Source organism: Wolffia australiana, chromosome 1 (genome assembly GCF_029677425.1).
Source record: "Wolffia australiana isolate 7733 chromosome 1, ASM2967742v1".
Lineage (NCBI taxonomy): Eukaryota > Viridiplantae > Streptophyta > Magnoliopsida > Alismatales > Araceae > Wolffia > Wolffia australiana.
The window spans coordinates 22,169,008-22,188,961 of NC_135835.1; the positions used below are offsets into that span (position 1 = coordinate 22,169,008).

The following is a 19,954-nucleotide window of genomic DNA, read 5'->3' on the forward strand; positions in this document are numbered from 1 at the left end:
GAGAGAGAGAGAGAGAGAGAGAGAGAGAGAGAGAGAGAGAGAGAGAGAGAGAGAGAGAGAGAGAGAGAGAGAGAGAGAGAGAGAGAGAGAGAGAGAGAGAGAGAGAGAGAGAGAGAGAGAGAGAGAGAGAGAGAGAGAGAGAGAGAGAGAGAGAGAGAGAGAGAGAGAGAGAGAGAGAGAGAGAGAGAGAGAGAGAGAGAGAGAGAGAGAGAGAGAGAGAGAGAGAGAGAGAGAGAGAGAGAGAGAGAGAGAGAGAGAGAGAGAGAGAGAGAGAGAGAGAGAGAGAGAGAGAGAGAGAGAGAGAGAGAGAGAGAGAGAGAGAGAGAGAGAGAGAGAGAGAGAGAGAGAGAGAGAGAGAGAGAGAGAGAGAGAGAGAGAGAGAGAGAGAGAGAGAGAGAGAGAGAGAGAGAGAGAGAGAGAGAGAGAGAGAGAGAGAGAGAGAGAGAGAGAGAGAGAGAGAGAGAGAGAGAGAGAGAGAGAGAGAGAGAGAGAGAGAGAGAGAGAGAGAGAGAGAGAGAGAGAGAGAGAGAGAGAGAGAGAGAGAGAGAGAGAGAGAGAGAGAGAGAGAGAGAGAGAGAGAGAGAGAGAGAGAGAGAGAGAGAGAGAGAGAGAGAGAGAGAGAGAGAGAGAGAGAGAGAGAGAGAGAGAGAGCTCTAATTTATAAACACGGACAGCCAAGACTCTGCGGCATGGTTCAGGGACGCGGACGGGATGACTTTTTCATCGCGGGACGAAAAAATCGTCCAGTCCGAGGCAACGGACAAATTTCAGGACAAAAATTTGTCCCTAGGACCACCAGACGGGACAGTTTTCGTCCCGTGGGACGAAAAAATCGTCAGTCCGAAGGTCTCAGATGATGGACTAAAAACTGCTGGATTCTCATCCAATGGTTGAGATCTCCCGGAGGTCTCAGATGCAAACTGACGCCAGTCAGAATTAATTGTACATATGTCCATTTGAATTCTCTCTCCTCCATATTTCATTAAAAAGCTTAGAAAATCTATATTATTATATTAAATATAAAATGGGTTTTTTGTCCGAGACGAATTTTGAGACGAAAATTCGTCCCGGGAGGACTAGAAGGGATGAAAACCGTCTCTGAATGATTGAACGGGACGGTTTTTTATCGTTGGACGAAAACCGTCCCGTCCTTCGTCCCCGAACTTACGCTGGACGTCGAACGGGACGAAATACGTCCCGTCCCGTCCATCGTCCACGTCCGGGACGATCCGGAACTATACTAGTCTGCGGTGCCCGCCACAAGTTTAAAATCAGCCCATTACCCGCGCGCGCATCAGTGGGAGGGTTCAGCCGATGTCGATCGGGGCTTCAGTAGATCCTGCGCGCATCAACTCCTTGTCACCAATGCGATGAATCCGCCTCCTCAACCCTGCAAAACGGCTGTTCAAACCCGATCGGAGCACGCCTCTTCGGCTCAAACCTCTCTGATTCTGCAGCTCGTTGATGGTAACGAGGTCCGTTTCTCCTGCTCCAAAGGGGTCTTTTTTACCCCTTTTTTCATGGCATATGCTGAAATTTGGAAGGATTCCCGTCCTTCAAGAGGTTAATTGATGTTGGTTTCCGTATTCGTTTGCCTCGGGTCATTTTTTCAACTATTAAGATTGAAGGCCAAGAATTCGGTATTTGTTTGCTATTTTCCCCCCTATTTTGTCTCCGCGCCGAATCTATGATCTGTGGCTTTTGATCAGGGAAGAAATCCTATCAATCCTTTTGGAGTATATTTTCGCATGTTAATTTTATTTTGGCTGAATTTTTCCTCCTCCTGAAGGAAACCCTTCATTTATCAGAGTATTCATGCTTGTTCCACAGGTTGTGGGGAATAATTTTATGGAGAATTTCCTCTATTTGATGAACATTTTTTATGTTCTATCTGTGCAAAGTGCGGAACTTACTCTGAACAGTCCTCTCCGCGTTCTCCTGTGCAATCTCTCCAATTGGGCGTTCAGCGCATTGAATGGGAAATTTCAAGAAATCATTTCTCCCCCAAGATTTCTCCCAGCCGCCAGCCCTCGACCTCTGTTGTATAATCGTGAGCCATGTTTATTACAAGACTTCTGTACACATCTCAGGAGCTGCGTTGCTTTGCTGTACATGCTGGACTTCGATTATAACCTAATGATGGAGAAGAGCCAAATTCTGGTGAACATGCTTAAAACCCTTTGTTGTCCGGATGAAGGTCCGTCATCTTTCTCGTCTCAAGCACTCGGAAATAAGTTATGGAGCTTTGCCCTCAGCAATTTGGCTTCGCATAGGAATATAGATGAACAGTTATCTGGTCTCAACTGCGAAGAAAATGGAATGGATCCATCTGTTCCTGCTGTTCTTTCTGTTGTGGAGGTACTCTCTCGAAAATATCTGATTACCTATCTCATTATTCTTTCCCCATTGATTTCTGCCATTTCCTTTTTATTCTTTCCCGTCCATTTTGAAATGGTAAAACGCGTGATATTTTAGGACGAGGGTTCAAAAAACTAATTTGGCTGTATAATTGTTTCCAAGAATTCAAACGCAAAATTGGAAAGAACTAATTGATCTAAAGATTTAATGAAGTTTATGTTGAAAATCATAAAAGACTAATCATAAAAGGCAATAGTTTCAGTAGCTAAAGAACTGACGGAGATGTCCACAATATTCACAATATTTTTATCTGAGATCGAACTTTTGCATTTTCCTCCTCTCTACTGTCAATGATTTTATCTTTTGTTATTTTTTGTATTCTGAGCGATAAAAGACTATATTTTTTTTGCTGGTTAAAAATCTCAGGTCATGGCGGACGAACTGCTGGTGCATCATAGCTTGAGGATGCATGTGGCCGAGTTATACCATTCTCACAGCTCATTCGTCGGCGAGACCATCATCTTGGAGCTGCTCAGCTCACACTATATTCTCTCCTGCTGTAGTGGGCCCCACTCCATCGGTCAACTCTTCCGGTCATCAGTTGAATTGACTAGTCAACGACTGAGCCTGAGCACGGCTGTGGCTCTGCTGGGCATGGCGGAGGTCAATTCTGCCCCTCCCATGCTCCTTGCCCACATCATTCTCTTAGTCTCCAGATCCGTGATTAACTCCCGAAACGAGGACTTGGCAGCCGTCGATTGCTGTCTGGCGGCTTTTGAGCGAGCGGCGATCTGGCTCGCATCCCCGGGTCAGACAGTTGGCGGGGCGGGGTTTGACCTCTGTGTCCGGAGAAGCACGAGGGACTTGGTCAACTCCCATAGGCCAACATGGGCTGAAGAAAGTCTGAGCCATCAAAAACTCCCCCATTCTGTCAGTGCCTGTGAGGCGTATCTTTCGGAGAATCTGGGCATGATGGCGGCGCCGCGAAGGGAGGAAGCCCGTGCAATCCTCGACGCCGTTCTTTGTCGGATTGGTACTGGTCAACGGGATGACATCGATGGGGTTGACTTCCCCTTGACGGACGAAGCCACTTGGATGGCAGCGGCGATGCTGAGGCTGATGGGTTCGGCACTCTTCAGGATCGCCGCCGCTGGAGGATTGAAGGACTCTGCGCTCAAGTCGGTGCGGAGCGTTGCAGGACAGGTTTTTCCCACGTGCGGGATGCTAGTGCACCTGTCGAGGTGGCTTGTCCGTGGGGCGGTAAACGGGTCCCGGCCTGTTTGGGAGGGCTGCATTTGGGCCATGCTGGCAATTTTGAATCTGGACCTGGAGGCCCAAGTTTCTCTCTCTAGACCGCCCACGGTGAGACCCAGCTTTCCCTCTCTAGATTTTCCAAATTTTCTGATGGAATTGTGCAGGAGCTGCGGGAGTCAAGCATGGCGATTGCGGCAAAGCTTCGGAAGATGCAAGAATTGTACTTGAAGGGAGGGTTGGACTGGCTGGCCTACGAGCCGAGCCGGCATGGCGGGGCAGAGTTTCTGCGGTGGGTGGCCAAGGAAGAGGACTGGGAAGACGAGCTGGTGGACTTCATCGACGCCAAGCCCGGCAAGGACTATGGCCAGTGGCTGAAGAGCCGCCTGCGGTACAACCAGTGGAAGCGCTCCAAGTCCTCGGCCATTTCCAAGGCTAGGAAGCTTGCCCTCTGGAAGAAACTCGCCCGATAAACTCGCATTAGAAGGTTTTTTTATTGTGTATGTACAGGGTTGGACATTTTGGACTGGGCAGTGGTCAGACTGGACTGAACCGGGTTGGCCAGTGCCATTTCAGGGTGGACAAGCCATTAGGGTGAGATCTAGTCCGACAGACTGGACTGCTGGGACTGGATATTAATTAAAAATAATAATTATTATTTTGTTGGTCAAACCCTCCTTTTCTTCTCTTTTTCTTTGATTATCCTTTTTATCTTCCAAAAATGTTCTTTATAGATTTCTGTGAAGCATAGTTTTTTTTTCATGATAAGTCTATGCCATTTTTTTATTTTGACTACACTCCTTTAACTAGTCAACATGACTGGACCACGGACTGGAAACAGCTTGACCAAACTTTAGGTAAGGTTTAGGTCATTGTTGAAATCATACACAGGGACCTTCTGGGACCAGATATTTTAAAATAGAACTATTTAATTGGTCAAAACCCCTTCTTTTCTTCTTTTCATCCTTCAAAATGTTCTATTAGAGATTACTTTGAAATACATATTTTCTTTTACCATAAGTCCAAGCCACTTTTTTATTTTGACTATTCTCCTTTGACTTGTCAACATGACCCGACTGGGACCAAACAAAACAGGACCAAACTTTAGGTAAGGTTTAGGTCCTTGCTGAAAACCCGAACTTCCGTATGCAGTTAGAGCAAAAAGAGATGATCAGCGGGCCTTGACGGCGAATGCGACGGAGACGAGCGCGGCGGCGGCAGCCATGGCGGACGAGAGCCGCTTCCACCGGGTGTTCTCCTTCTTCGCCGCAGCGACGGAGTCCTGGTGCCGGCGGAGCTCCTTGTTCATGTCGGCGACTCCTCGCCGGAGCGTCTCAATCAGTTCTTCCGGCGAGCCTCGCTCGTCGTCGCCGTCGACGGGGAAGTCGGCGGCAGCGCGACGAAGCAGAGCAAACACGTGCGCCTCGTGCTCTTCCAAAGAGCTCACCTTGGTCTCTGACTGTGAGAGAGATCTCTGCAGAGAGAGGACTTGGTCTTCCTGTTGCTTCTGCAAGGCCAGCTTCGCCTCCTTCTCGTTCTTCATCTCCAGGATCTCGTTCTGAAGAGAATTATGAGAATTGCGCAAGTTCAAGTTCGTCTTGTCAAGATCTGAAGCCGTGTTCTTCGTTTCTTCCAACGCCCTCTTCGTCTCCGAGAGAGATTTCTGTAGCGATTGTAGAGCTTCGTCCTTGTTCTTGATCTCTTCTCTGAGGTTTGTAGATTCCGATTGAATCCTTTCCAGAGCTTCTGCTTCTTCCTTTCGAGATCTCTCCAAGGCATCGATCTCGGATTCCAGAGAGATCTTTTTCTTCTGTAGTTCGTCCTTCTCTTGGACGAGGATCAAGAACTTGGCCTCGAGAACGCTGAATCTCTTCTCCGCATGCGCTTTCCCGCTCGATGATTTCGTCAGATCTCGCTTCAAGCATTCGATTTCCTCGCGATTCTTCTCTGCCAAAGTTTTCAGTTCGTCCCTCTCTTTGAGAACTCCGAGAAATTTGCAATCGAGAACGCTCTTCTCTTCTTGCAGAGATTCAACCTGCCGGCGCGAATCTCCGAGGTTTCCGGAGATGACGCCGATTTCCGCCTCCAAATCTGATTTCCCGCGGGCTGATCTTCGCAGATCTTCCTTAATCCGTTCAATCTCCTCGGAGATCTCCGCGTTCTTCTTCTCTGCTTCCGTCTTCAGTTCTTCCCTCTCTTGTACAAGGCTATGGAACTTCTCTTCGAGAGAGTTCTTCTCCGCCTGCAGAGATTCAACCTGCTGGCGCGTATCTCGGAGGTTTCCGGAGATGATGCCGATCTCCGCTTCCAAATCCGATTTCTCGCTGGCAGATCTTCGCAGATCTTCCTTCATCCGTTCAATCTCCTCGGAGATCTCCGCGTTCTTCTTCTCTGCTTCCGTCTTCAGTTCTTCCCTCTCTTGTACAAGGCTATGGAACTTCTCTTCGAGAGAGTTCTTCTCCGCCTGCAGAGATTCAACCTGCTGGCGCGTATCTCGGAGGTTTCCGGAGATGATGCCGATCTCCGCTTCCAAATCCGATTTCTCGCTGGCAGATCTTCGCAGATCTTCCTTCATCCGTTCAATCTCCTCGGAAATCTCCGCGTTCTTCTTCTCTGCCTCCGTCTTCAATTCCTCCTTCTCTTGGACCAGGCAAAGGAACCTCTCCTCGAGTTCGTTCTTCTCTTCCTTCAAAGATTCAACCTGCTGTCGCGAATCTCCGAGGTTTCTGGAGATGGCGCCGATCTCCGCCTCCAAATCTGATTTCTCGCTGGCAAATCTCCGCAGATCTTCCTTCATCCGCTCAATCTCCTTCGAACTCTCCGCATTCTTCTTCTCTGCTTCCTTCTCCAGTTCCTCCTTCACTTGGACAATGCCACGGAACTTCTCCTCGAGATCGTTCTTCTCTTCCTTCAAAGATTCAACCTGCTGTCGGAAATCACCGAGGTTTCGGGAGATGAATTCGATCTCCGCCAGCGCGTCCGCCTTCTCGCTCGCTGATTTCCGCAAATCTCCCTCCAGCCGCTCGATCTCCGCGTTCTTCTTCTCTGCCTCAGCCAAGAACACCTCCCGCTGCCTCGCCGCCTCCGCCATCGCCTCTGCAACGCAGACCTCTCTCTGTTTCTCCGCTTCATCCGCGGCCATCGCCAGGCGGCGCCGCTCGCCGAGAAGCTGCTCGCCGAGCGCAACGCGGACGACTTCAGTCTCAATCTCAAAGTGAAGACGCTGATCGCGATTTCTCTCCTCCCGCGCCTCGATCGTCTGCCTGGCGAGGAGCTCGTTGAGCGTTCTCAGCCGTCGGACCTCCTCCGCCATTGTCGCCATTGCCGGAGAATCGAGCGAGGTTTGCTTGTTCTTCTCCTTCGCCGACGCCTTCGATTTGCTCTGCTTCCCCATCCGCGAATTCGATCGAATTTCTGGCGAGATTGTTGCCACGAACTCGACGAACGATCGGGAATTGGATCGAGTAGGTTGAATTTCTGGCAGGAATCGCTCTGCCGTGGCACCGCCTCTATCTATCTATCTATCTACTCCCTCCCCTACTCTGATGAATTATGAGGAATTTATAGCGCTAGGGTTTCGGAAACGTCTAGAGCGGGGCGGGGGGCGCTTAAACCACCGACCGTTATAAATTCGAAATGGACGGCCACGATCTTCTGCCGGCCACTATAAATTCGATTTGAATTTGCCTTTTTCCCTCCCTTTTCGAACAAACAGGAGTAGAACTCCGAAGAAGACGATCGGCCGCGGCGACTGCTTCGTTGAGCTTCTTGTTTGTGATCGCCGGAGGATGATATTGATGCGGGTCTTCGCTTTTGGGAGATTTTATTCAGCGAGTTTGTATCATCGGTCGCGCGAATGATGACGATCAGCAGATCGAGCGATTATTCAACTTTGGTTGCTCTCGTGAACTTGACGCGGATCTTCTAGTCTCTGATCCTCTTGTTTTGGAGATTCTACTGGTATGTTACATCATGATGGATCTTCTTGCTTCAGATCTTCATCGCAGCCGGCGCCGGCGCAGAGAGCGGATCTTCAGTTTGGAAGATTTGATTCAGCGATCGATCGCGCGGATGATCTCGATACGGATGATCATCATCTTTTGGAAGACGATGATCAGCGGATCGAGAAATTATTCAACTATGGTTGCTCCGGTGACCTTGACGCGGATTTTCTGGTCTCCGATCCTCTTGTTTTGGTGATTCTACGAGTATATTACATCATGATGGATCTTCTTGCATCAGATCTTCATCCCGGCCGGCGCCGGCGCAGAGAGCGGGAGGCCTGGTTCTCTCGCCGAGGGCGGAGGCCGGACAATCCGTTCCCGCCGGCGGCTCCATACAATTGTACCGTAGGCACAAAGAGCTACCGCTCGGGATCTCCCCCGCCATGGCGTCGTTCTCCAGGCCGGTGAGGAAATTATGATTCAAGTACAGCGCGCTCATCCTCGAGCTCTTCAACGCCTCAATCAAGCTCGCCGGCACCTTCCCAACGAACAAATTATTGTTCAAGAACAGCCTCCGCACCGAGGAGAACGCCGCCGGGAGCTCGCCGGAGATCCGATTGAAGCTCAGATCCACGTTCGGTATCGCCACCGCCGATCTAACATCCAATTTCCCGTAGAACATGTTCCTCTCCAGCCGCAGGTGCGTCGCCGGGAGCGCGAAGATCGAAGAAGGGATCGTTCCCGAGAGCTGATTCCTCGCCAGATCGACGTACCGAAGCTGACGGGGGAGGACAAGGGCACGATCCAAGGGTCCGGAGAGCTTGTTGGAGGAGACGGAGAGGTATTGGACGGTCGGGGACAGAGCGGGGAGCTCGCCGGAGAGGTTGTTGTTCTTGAGATCGAGCCGGAGGAGGGATGAAGAGAGGAGATTGAGGCTGGGGACGGGGCCGGAGAGGAGGTTGTGGCTGAGCACGAGGTTGGCGAGGGAGGGGATCTGGCCGAGGTCGGGGGGGACGGCCCCGGAGAGGAGGTTGAAGCTGAGATCTACGGTCTGGATGCGGCGGAGGGAGGAGATGGACGGCGGGATGGCGCCGGAGAGGAGGTTGCGGCTGAGGCCGAGGAAGCGGAGGCGGGTGAGCTGGCCGAGGGTGGCGGGGATTGGGCCGGTGACGCGGCCGGGCGCGAGGGAGAGGTCCAGGAGGGCGTCGAGGTGGCCCAGGGCGGCGTCGAGCCGGCCCATTAGGCCCAGGGACCCGGCCCGCTGCTCGCCGAGCCGCAGGGCCACGATGCGGTCGCCGTCGCAGAGAACCCCGGGGAAGGCGCAGGGGTCGGCGGTGAAGTCCCAGGAAGAGAAGAAGGTGGAGCCGGGGCCGTCGCGTAGGGCCCGCCGGATGGACTGCAGCGCCACGAAGTCCCCCGGCTCGAGCAGGCGGCCCGCGGCTACGCCGACGAGCGCGACGACGACGAGGAAGATCAGCTCGGGCTTCATTCCTCGCAGGATTTGTTGTTGTTGTTGTTGTTCTTCTTCTTCTTCTTCCCGAAGGTCGACGAGCCATTTAAAGGAGGCCAGCGGCGGTGCTCAATTATGGCCCTGAGGTGCGTCTGCTTCTCTTCCTTGCTCTGCTTCTGCTTCCCGTGAAAGCACTCCATTATATCCATCTCTCTCTCTCTCTCTTTATCTTTCTATCTCTCTTTCTATCTTTCTCTCTCTCTCTCTATCTCTCTCTTTCTATCTTTCTTTCTTTCTTTCTCTCTCTCTCTCTCCCTCTCTATCTCTCTCTTTCTATCTTCTTTTCTTTCTTTCTTTCTCTCTCTATCTCTCTCTCTCTCTCTTTCTATCTCTCTCTCTCTCTTTATCTCTCTATCTCTCTCTTTCTATCTTTCTTTCTTTCTTTCTTTCTTTCTTTCTCTCTCTCTCTCTCTCTCTCTCTCTCTCTCTCTCTTCTTTTCTTTCTTTCTTTCTCTCTCTCTCTCTCTCTCTCTCTCTCTCTCTCTCTCTCTCTCTCTCTCTCTCTCTCTTTATCTCTCTATCTCTCTCTTTCTATCTTTCTTTCTTTCTTTCTTTCTTTCTCTCTCTCTCTCTCTCCCTCTCTATCTCTCTCTTTCTATCTTCTTTTCTTTCTTTCTTTCTCTCTCTATCTCTCTCTCTTTCTATCTCTCTCTCTCTCTCTCTCTTTATCTCTCTATCTCTCTATCTCTCTATCAACCTATCTCTCTCTCTATCTATCAATCTATCTCTATCTCTCAATCTATCAACCTATCTCTCTCTCTCGCTCTCTCTCTCTCTCTCTATCTATCAATCTATCAATCTATCTCTATCTCTCAGTCTATCTTTCTCTCTCTCTCTATCTATCTCTATCTCTCAATCTCTCTATCTCTCTCTATCTATCAATCTATCTCTCTCTATCTAGCTATTTCTCTCTCTCTCTCTCTCTCCCTATCTAACTATTTCTCAATGTATCTATCTCTCTCTCTCTCTATCTAGCTATTTCTCTCTCTCTCTCTCCATTTCTCTATCTATCTAACTATTTCTCTATCGATCTAGCCATTTCTCTATCTATCTAGCTATTTTTTCTATGTATCTATATATATATCTCTCTATCTATCTGTCTATCTATCTCTCAACCCATGTCTTTTTTTCTGTTTGATGCTGTGTTTGGGTCTATCTCTCTCTCTAGGTTGGGTTGGTCTGAGAAGAAGTTTTCAGAGGGGTAATCAATTCCTGGATCGATTCGTTAACGGCATCGGAGGGGCAGTGAAGACGAGTTTCCGCCACCGGGGGAAACTCTGACCGTCGGAAGGGGCTTCACGCATCTCACGTGAGTGAAATTTATAGAACGGCTTTCATAAATTTCGTTTAATTTATCGAGTTGGTGATGCATTTATCAATGTTGCGGCCCACGTTCCTGGCCCAATAAGGAATGATGCATTAAGAGCTTGGGAAAGTACTTCCAACCGTAGTTATTTATGTCTACGATTGGAAGCCATTTCATAAATTTTATTGAATTTACATAATCATAGAGAGAGAAAACGTAGTTTTATATATCTACGGTTAAAAGCCATTTTAAAATTTTTTATTGAATGTACAGAGTCGTAGAGAGAGAAAACATACTTTTTTTTTCTCTCTCTCTCTCTATAGAGATAAGTAGAGAGAGAGATAGAGGTAGAGAGAGAAAGAGAAACCGTACTTTTCTCTCTCTATGATTATGTAAATGCAGAGAGAGTGATGGCATACTGCTCAGCTTTCTCTCTCTATGATTGGTCAGTAGCGAAACAAACTACGAAAAATATCACAAGTTGATATGTGAAGTCTGGCATTGTATCTTAACATAGATTAAGGCATACAGATCTTCTCAGGACAAAGTGCATTAGCTACCAGCCAAGTGACTGTTGGTTTTCCTTGGGAATGAGGAAGCTTTGATTTAACTGAGTCATTTGAAGATGGTGAGAATATATGCTACCCTTGAAATTGCACATATGAAATAGCTCCATGATCGAAAAGATTTAGGAGCAGAGGAATGCATAATATAGTTTGATTATATCATATTATGTTAACCCCTGGGTCTGGTCATTATAACTTAACATGAATTCACAAAATGCAGTTGCATGTCCTTGATTGTCTTTTTTAATTGCGTGTCAACATACTTTGTTATTTGTAATATTTGTACATAACTAATTATAAATAGTGGATGGGAATGAATCCCAAGAGTGTTGTATAATTTTCCATACGCCATTGTGCTTTTTCTCTAATATTAGGAAAACTTTAACACTTTATGAAATTTATTTTGTAATAAAATAATTTTTAAAACCAGAATATATATTTTATACTTGGATTAGGGAATCAGCGGGGTTGGCTCAATTCAAATAAAGTCGACCAAGATTTCAGTAATGACATATGGGATGGGGCTGATGATTATAATGCCATGTCTCCCCCTGAGTTCAAGAACATAAGAGATCCAGGCCATCTGATTCTGTCAGATGCCAAATTTTCATTGTGTATATCATTGTATGCCATAGCCCCTTCGTCCCTCACTCTAAGATGGGCTATGAACAAATAAAATAGTGTGAAAATTATAGGCACTGCAAGAGTGGTTTCGTGCTCATTGGAAAGCGGACGTCCAAACAACCTATCTGTGCAAAATCATGCTGCAAGAATCAAGGGCCCCGATGTTTGCTGTTTATCCTGCAAATAGTATATTCCTCTAAAATTTGCATCGTTCTTATTGGGCTAATACACTTTTTTGGAGACGAAACTACCTCTAATGGGTTTATTTGTTTCATTCTCCACTAAACTCTTCCATGAAACCTTACCTTCAAATATTATTATTATAAATACACATAAATCATTGTTGAATGACATGACCTCTCGGCATGAGTGATTGGGTGTTATAAACTTAGTGATTGATTCAAATATAAACTAAAATGACTGATTCAGATATGAAACACGAGTGTCCTTGATTAGACCTGTAACCAAGTACACAATGCTCAAGTTGAGTTTTCATGTAGTGACTTGCATGATTCATTATGGACTGTATATTCATAATCACTACTGTTCCAATATGATATATATGTAACCCTATTGTTTCTTACATTCTATGAAATTTACTAGTCCCTCTTGTAGTGCATTTGATGTGCATCTTTGAGCCATTCTACCATTTACCCAATCTTTTTCATGTGCTACTATTAATGATCCATATGCTCTTCAATAGGGTTTGTCCAACCGATATCCATCCAATATCCGATATCGGACAACCGACATCCGATATCCGGAAAAAAACGAGACGGTGTTTGGTATCGGATATCGGATATGGGGCGATATCCATCCTTTAGGTGTAGACGGATATCGAAGATGGATATCGGTAGGGTAAGGACGAAACGGATATCAGATATCAGATATCGGTTATCGATATCCAGATATCAAAACTGATATTCGGATATCGAAACAGATATTCGGATATTGAAACCAAAATTTGGATATCAAAACCGATATTCAGATATCAAAACCGATCACCGGATATGGAAACCGATACCTGGATATCAATATCTGATAACCAGATATTTTTTCCCAAACCGCTGTAATGCCAATTATAAATAAATAAATAATTTTTTAAAAAAGAAAGTTCCATACGAGCCACCATCGCAGCCAAGGCCGCACCCGCAGCCACATCGAAGGCCACAGAGCCAAGGCCGCAGCTGCAAGGCGACACCTGCAAGTGCAACCACAGCCGGCCCCTCAAAGCAGCTCCAATGTAACACAACCAACACCCAAGGTAAGCCGGTGATGTTTGTTTTAATTCATATGGTTATCGCCTTCCGAATTTATATATTGATTGCGTTTTTTGAAAAAGTCCATACGGGATTTGTTAAACTCTGTTTTTCCATAGAGGATTGGACCGGGCCAGATCACTCTTGATAAGCCTTCACAAGGCCCGTAGACCGACACACATACAAGTGATGTGTAAAAACATCTAGTGGGCTTTACAAAGCCCGAGCTCAAGCCCACGACATCATGGACATTACTTAAAACCAATGATATAATCTTGACCGTTGATAATCTTTTGGAAGATGGAACGGTCAAGATCGTCTTCCCATTTTATTTCCTTTTGTTCTACTTTCAGCTGACAGATCAGCGCATAGCGCCAACATGGACAAATCAGACACGGGCACGGAGACAGTCGAGACTGACTTGGCGGAGCTGACTATGCAAGGTCCATCGGAACTAAAGAGGGTCCACGGCTACGATTTAATTGTAGCCGTTGATCCCTCTTACAGATGATCCGACAGTTGAGAATATTCTCAACCATATTCCTCTTCCTGCAACTGTTTCCGTCGCTGAAGTCTTCGTCCCAGCAACGAGAAGGCGGATTTTTGTCGATTCTTCGTTGGATACACATTGGAATTGTCCCATACCGATCAGGAAGGTCATTGGACCATTCCTGACCTATAAAACCCGTGTAAATTGCCAGAAAAAGGATCTTTTGCCACCAAAATTCTGAATTGACCTTTTGAAATAAAATTGAAGAGGGAGAAGATCCTCCGTCTTCGTCTCTTTTCTCTCGGGTCTCTCCGTCAACGGCTGTGACAGAGCCATGATCTTAAGGGGGATTAATGAGGGAGAAGAGTGGAAGATGGATAAGACAAGAAGACTTACCTGAAGGACGATGCGGCCAGAACGGGATCTGGAGCTGTTGGCGATCTTGAGCTGCTGCATAATCCGGTAAGTAATTCAATTTTATAGTTAGTAGAGAAGTAGTATTAGTAGAATATTACTCAAGGATTGAGGAATCATCCTCAATCTATCTCCTTGAAATCGAAATTAGTCTATTTCGAGCAAAAGCCAAATATAAAAAATCCGTTTAGGCATTTCGACAAACATCTTGGTGAAAATCCTAAAATTGATCTTTTAAAATAAAAATATATTATAAATTCTAGGAAGATAAAATTCCTATTCTATAAACATATTAAGATAAAATACCATAAAAATCACTCTTTTTCCTTATAAAACTACATATAAATCCATCTTCTTCATTTAGGCATTCTATGAAACACCTTTCCTCAATGCATTGATTCTCAAATTCTCCTACCAAACGACTTCTGAAAATTCTCCAAAAAAATTCTAGAATCACTAATATATGTCGATTACATATATATAAAATTTGAGACCTAAATCAAATTTCTAGTCACAACATTCTTTATAGAATCCCTTATAAAATCAACAAACACCTAGTAGTGTTTGTTTATTACTGTTGTGGGGTGTTCCGGTGGAATTCATTAAGGCTCTCTCAATCTTTGTCTAAAAATTCATTAACATTTCCCTTTATAATACTCAAATATTAATGATCACATGCAATTCCTTATTAGTATTATCATTATAAAATCCCTTATTAGTATATGATCACAAGCAATTCCATATTAGTATTAATGATCACATTCTATGTCACTTGAAAATGGATGATGGATGAAGGCGAATGCGCTTGCATTCTTCCATTACGTGTACATGATTCTGGATCCATAATACATATAGGAAAAACATATGGATCACTCACCTATCAAGTCGCTCGCAAATTACATTTAGAGTTTCAGACTAGAGCACTTGAGAAAGGGGCATCTAATTTAAGTAATGGATAAGTTATATGCATTTGTTAATTTTTGTGTATTGAATATCTACTTCAGGTGTGGTGACTTGGATATTACTAAATTTTAATCTTATTATTGTGTAATAAAATGTGCACAAGTTGGATAAATATAGACTTAGATAAATTATTATCGGGTAAGTGGGTTTTAAAATAGTGTAGAACATATATACACAACAATATTACAATGTAAGCTGTAACGATAATCCATTATGAACCTATGCAATAGAGAGGGATGTGTGAAATGATTTGACCTGTTATTTGTGCAGGTTTTAATAAATCCTGATTATGTCATAGGTAAAATTCTCTCTTCCCTTATAATTATTAAAAATAACATCGAAAGACACACCTTTTATGTACATACCACATAAAATTACTAGCTTCTGTGGATAAATTCATATTCAAGAAATTTTATAATCAAATGACGTGGGGAAATACAAATTAACTTCGTTTTTAAAGTGTGGTTATGTGCCGATGGAAGAGTTATGAATGTTATAAAAATTCATGGATTGTTAGTTATTATTTTGAACTTCACTTTAACAAAAATGGTTAAATAATATTTTACCTTACGTAGTTGAAAAAAAATGCAAAGTAATGATAAATCTTTAGTGGAAGTTGAGTATCAGTACATGTATTGGTAACTTCTGTAATCTTTGACCATCAAAATGCGAAGTTCAACGTAGAATTTCTTTTCCCCACAGCTCCATCAACAGTTTGTACTTACTTGGTCATCACCTATATAGCGAAATACAACAAATGCAAAGTTTGCATAAAAAATTTGCAACAAAATTGGCAACTTCTGTAATCTTTGACCATCAAAATGCAAAGTTCAACGTAGAATTTCTTTTCCCCATGGCTCCATCAATGGTTTGTACTTACTTGGTCATCTCCTAAAATGCGAAAGACAGCAAATAAAACATGATGCTTATGTAAAATATGCATTGTACGATCATTGATGTAAGGGATGTGTACCTTGAGAAGATGAAACTACCCCATCCTGATCATCCTCACCATCCGAATCCAGCTCTACATCATTGTACCATCGCTTGTTGTTCGCACGCAGCCAAAACTTCACACTGATGAGTGTTTCAATGCTTATCGGTGACAGACATGCTCTCTTGTACATGACTACTGCGTGGCCCGCCGAGAACATGCGTTCAACAGGAGCGCTTGTTGCACATACGGACAATAGCTCCTTTGTAATGGAGGCAAGGAAGGGGAAGCATTTTTCCCTGTGCAAACAAAACAGAAGAATAAAAGAGAAGAAGAAAAGAGAAGATGAAAGAGAAAGAGGAGAAGAGAATAGGAAAAAAGATTGAGGAGTGGAGAGGAGAAAGTAAGAAGATAAGAGAAGAAGAAAAAGTGAGAAGAAAATAGAAGAATGAAAGAGAAGAAGAAAAGAGAAGATGAAAGAGGAAAACAAGAAGAGAATATGAAAAAAGATTGAGGAGTGGAGAGGAGAAAGTAAGAAGATAAGAGAAGAAGAAAAAGTGAGAAGAAAAGAGAAGAATGAAAGAGAAGAAGAAAAAAAAAGATGAAAGAGGAAAACAAGAAGAGAATATGAAAAAAGATTAAGGAGTGGAGAGGAGAAAGTAAGAAGACAAGAGAAGAAGAAAAAAATTCAAGAAAAGAGAAGAAAAGAGAAAAAAAAGAGGAAGACGAGAAAAGAATAGGACAAAAGATTGAGGAGTGGAGAGGAGAAAGTAAGAAGACAAGAGAAGAGGAGAGGAAAAAGTCAGAAGACAAGAGAATAAGAAAAAGTGAGAATAAAAGAGAAGAAGAAAAAGTGAGAAGAGAAGAGAAGAAGAAATAGGAAGACGAGAAGAGAATAGGAAAAAAAATTGAAGAGTGGAGAGGAGGGAAGTAGATGAGAAGAGGAAAGGAGAAAGTAAGAAGAAAAGAGAAGAAGAACAGAGAAGAACAAATAGGAAGACGAGAAGAGAATAGGAAGAAAGATTGAGGAGTGAGGAGGAGAGGAGGGAAGAAGATGAGAAGAGGAGAGGAGAAAGTAAAAAGACAAGAGAAGAAGAAAAAGTGAGAAGAACAGAGAAGAAGAAATAGGAAGATGAGAAGAGAATAGTAAAAAAGATTGAAGAGTGGAGAGGAGGGAAGAAGATGAGAAGAAGAAATGAGAAAGTAAGAAGAAAAGAGAAGATGAACAGAGAAGAAGAAAGTGGGAGACGAGAAGAGAATAGGAAAAAATATTGAGGAGTGGAAGGAGAGGCAAGAAGAAGATAAGAAGAGGAGAGGAGAAAGTAGGAAGAAAAGAGAAGAAGAGAAAGTGAGAAGAAAAGAGGAGAAGAAAAGAGAAGAATAATAGAGAAGAAGAATAGAGGAAGACGGCAACTATAAATTTGGTTAACATCTGTATGATCAAACGGCTGACAATATTTCGGAGTACTTACACCGTTACGCTCCATAACTAAAGATCTTAAGTTTTCAAAAAGGAACAGGAAGTTTGTCGAAAAGAAACGTCCAGAAAGAGGCAATTCTGGTCAAATAAAGGTACAGAAAAATACCTGGAGAGTAAGAACTGTCTGAGGCATAATCGCTGGTGCAACTATCGCTTGAAGTTCATTGCTGATCTGTATATTTTCAATTGATGCCTACCTTGGGAAAGAAACATCAACATGTCAAAATAAGATTAATTCATACAACTTTGAAACTCGGCAAGCCCAGATAATTGTAGTTCTATCAGTCACCTACTTATTCAAACTACAAGTGACTTTTACGCTTGGATACAAGAGAAAAAATTTCAGAAACTTCAATCATGATGGAAATTTCAACTTTTCCCTTACAAAGAACTGAACCCACGTGAATTATAACAAAGAATAAGAAGAAGAACAAGATGAGAATTAGCGGAAGAAGAAGAAGATGATAATTCTACATATATATTGTAAAACATATCTTAAAACGCAGAATACATGTATATTTAGGTTTATTTAAATATTTTAGGGTTTTATTATAGTTTAAATGATCACATGATTTTTCCAAATTTTTGGTATTTTAACATAATGTTCTGATAAACTCACAAAGAAAATCATTTTATAAGCCATAATATATATTCTCACTTTATTTAAATATTTTTAAGGGTTTTGAATGTTACATAAATTCATCTTATCCACTTAAGAATATGTCAAAGTTTTGATGTAATTGTCAAATGAGTAGCGTCACCCAACCTTTAGCTATGATCAATGATTGCCATGCACTTTTCAAAATATTTTATTATGTTTGACCTTACAAAGAATGCAATAGAATCTAAAAGGACCTTTTTAAGTAAGTGCACAGACACATTTTCAAGGCATGAAAACACATGGAGCAATGTAGTTGAATGACTGAAAAGATGCCAAATTTCTTTGACTTTTTTATCTCTTGCCATACACTTGGTGATATCTTGTTGGGTGTGATATTTAAATAATGTAAATTGATGTAAAGAATGGTACATCTTTGTGGAATGTGCAAAGATATGTTAACACTTGGTGTAAACATATTTTCTAAGAAATCTCAAAATTTTGTGCCATGCTAGTAATCCATGGCGAGGAGAGGGAAAAATAGAGTACCCAAATTTCTCTAATTCCAAATCACAATATGTAATGATAAAGGAATAAGTTTTGGGCTTAAAAGTGAAGGGTAGTTCCATCTTTACCTCCTCAATCTATCATGGTATTGGATCTAAAAATAGACCCTCATTTTTTGTTACAAATACGCCCTTGGATTCTAGTCCTAATTACAATTCTCAGAGGAATTTGGTCATTCAAATTCTTGAGTTTTGAATTCCAAACTGTTGTTTGGATCAATTCTTGAGTTTTGTGAGACAATGGCTGAAGGAGCAACTCATGATCAAGACTCATGAAGAAGCACCACTCGGCCTTGATGGAATTATGTGTGGAAATCAAGCCAATCACATAATCCACACCTAATTCATTGCTCAATAATATAATGTATTCTTTATAGTGAATGTGTGATGCTTATACTATTGGGTTCTAAAGGCATTGATAAGGATGAACAGAAGGATTCCATGAAGAGGAAGACTCTTAATGAAATTGTAACATCATCATTAAAATCATTAAATGAATCACCTGTGCACGTATCACATCCGTGATTTCTTGGAGCCCGAATCGAGATGAGTCAAACTGGTCAAGTGTGCAACATCTAGAGCAATCCTTAGTACGTCGAATCTGATGGAAATATATGTGGCGAGCAAGACAATCACACATTCCGCATCTCGTTCCATGTTCATTAATACATCGTATTCATTATAATGTACATGTGATGCTTATATTGAAGTCCATGAATACATGATCGGACTTGGTGAATTATGATGAGATCGTCATACGGAGATCAGTGTCTTTAAGCATGTGTTCTGAACATTCCTATTTGTAGGATACACGATAAGGACATCAAAGCATCCGGATAGAATTACACTATCAAGCCTCACTCATATGATGAGTATGGCCGGTCTCGTAACCATTAGTGTGGAGATACTAAGTATATGTACGGGTGCTCTTTATTATAAAAAGTTCATTGAATTGATTTGAACAAATCCCCTCTCCAACCCCGATGCGATCGGGACGACGTAACAACGATGACAGAGAAATAATGGGGCATGTGAATGAGAAGGAGGAGATTCAGTGTGATGAGGATCGCGTGGATACGTCTAGAGGCTGCACACTTGAGCAGCTCGACCTGTCTCACTCCAGGATCCAAGAAGTCACAGATGCGACCCGTGCAAAGGTACTTCATTTCAATGAATTTATCGATGCATTTTTTGTTCCTTTCAAGTTTTTCTGCTGCGGAAGGTTTTGATTTGTTCATCCATGTCGAAGCCCCTAAAACCAGTCATAATCTCCTCCTTGCAAACTCTGTTCACCCTACGCCATTGTTGTTACGCTATCCTAATCGCATTTGGGAGCGGAGAGGAGGTGTGGGGAGAGGGGAGAAGAAGGGGAAGGCCCATGAATAATTCTAGTATGGGTGAATTTCATTAAGGGCCTTCCCCTATTTATACTAAGTGGATATTTTTCATAAAAATACCCCAAACTTCACTATATCTTATGACATCTAAAAACCATTCGTGTGTCACCCTCAGGCCCATGTATCAGTATAGTTAAAGACTCGAGCAGCTTAATAACCTTTATTGGCCTTCTAAAGTAATTAACTATATCATTATATGGATTAATTAATGTCAGATCAATTTAACCCAATTGATAGGTTGAATCTCCAATATATGGGGTGCCAAGCTACACATGCTCTAGAAGATACAGAGGG

General features: G+C 43.3%; 3 protein-coding genes across 3 annotated transcripts; 1 reads left to right on the forward strand and 2 right to left on the reverse strand.

Annotated features, from left to right (window-relative positions):
* The first annotated feature begins 1,277 nt into the window (after positions 1-1,277).
* On the forward strand, positions 1,278-4,485 carry LOC144711020 (2-isopropylmalate synthase). Its single transcript, XM_078584919.1, has 4 exons — positions 1,278-1,475; positions 1,831-2,358; positions 2,785-3,720; positions 3,777-4,485. Exons 1-4 carry the CDS (start codon positions 1,371-1,373, stop codon positions 4,080-4,082), a joined length of 1,875 nt encoding a protein of 624 aa, XP_078441045.1. The 5' UTR covers positions 1,278-1,370; the 3' UTR covers positions 4,083-4,485.
* A 51-nt stretch (positions 4,486-4,536) lies between these two features.
* On the reverse strand, positions 4,537-7,186 carry LOC144711012 (uncharacterized). Its single transcript, XM_078584907.1, has one exon. The coding sequence runs from the start codon at positions 7,001-7,003 to the stop codon at positions 4,781-4,783; it is 2,223 nt and encodes a 740-aa protein (XP_078441033.1). The 5' UTR covers positions 7,004-7,186; the 3' UTR covers positions 4,537-4,780.
* A 636-nt stretch (positions 7,187-7,822) lies between these two features.
* On the reverse strand, positions 7,823-9,156 carry LOC144711023 (uncharacterized). Its single transcript, XM_078584934.1, has one exon. The coding sequence runs from the start codon at positions 9,040-9,042 to the stop codon at positions 7,828-7,830; it is 1,215 nt and encodes a 404-aa protein (XP_078441060.1). The 5' UTR covers positions 9,043-9,156; the 3' UTR covers positions 7,823-7,827.
* Positions 9,157-19,954: the final 10,798 nt, after the last annotated feature.

Bases quoted from the DNA above. Each gene is read 5' to 3' on its own strand.
- LOC144711023 (XM_078584934.1), bottom strand. From the start codon at position 9,042: ATGAAGCCCGAGCTGATCTTCCTCGTCGTCGTCGCGCTCGTCGGCGTA.
- LOC144711012 (XM_078584907.1), bottom strand. From the start codon at position 7,003: ATGGGGAAGCAGAGCAAATCGAAGGCGTCGGCGAAGGAGAAGAACAAG.
- LOC144711020 (XM_078584919.1), top strand. From the start codon at position 1,371: ATGAATCCGCCTCCTCAACCCTGCAAAACGGCTGTTCAAACCCGATCG. The intron at 2,359-2,784 runs GTACTCTCTCGA...TAAAAATCTCAG, and splicing joins CTGTTCTTTCTGTTGTGGAG to GTCATGGCGGACGAACTGCT. The intron at 3,721-3,776 runs GTGAGACCCAGC...GGAATTGTGCAG, and splicing joins CTCTCTCTAGACCGCCCACG to GAGCTGCGGGAGTCAAGCAT.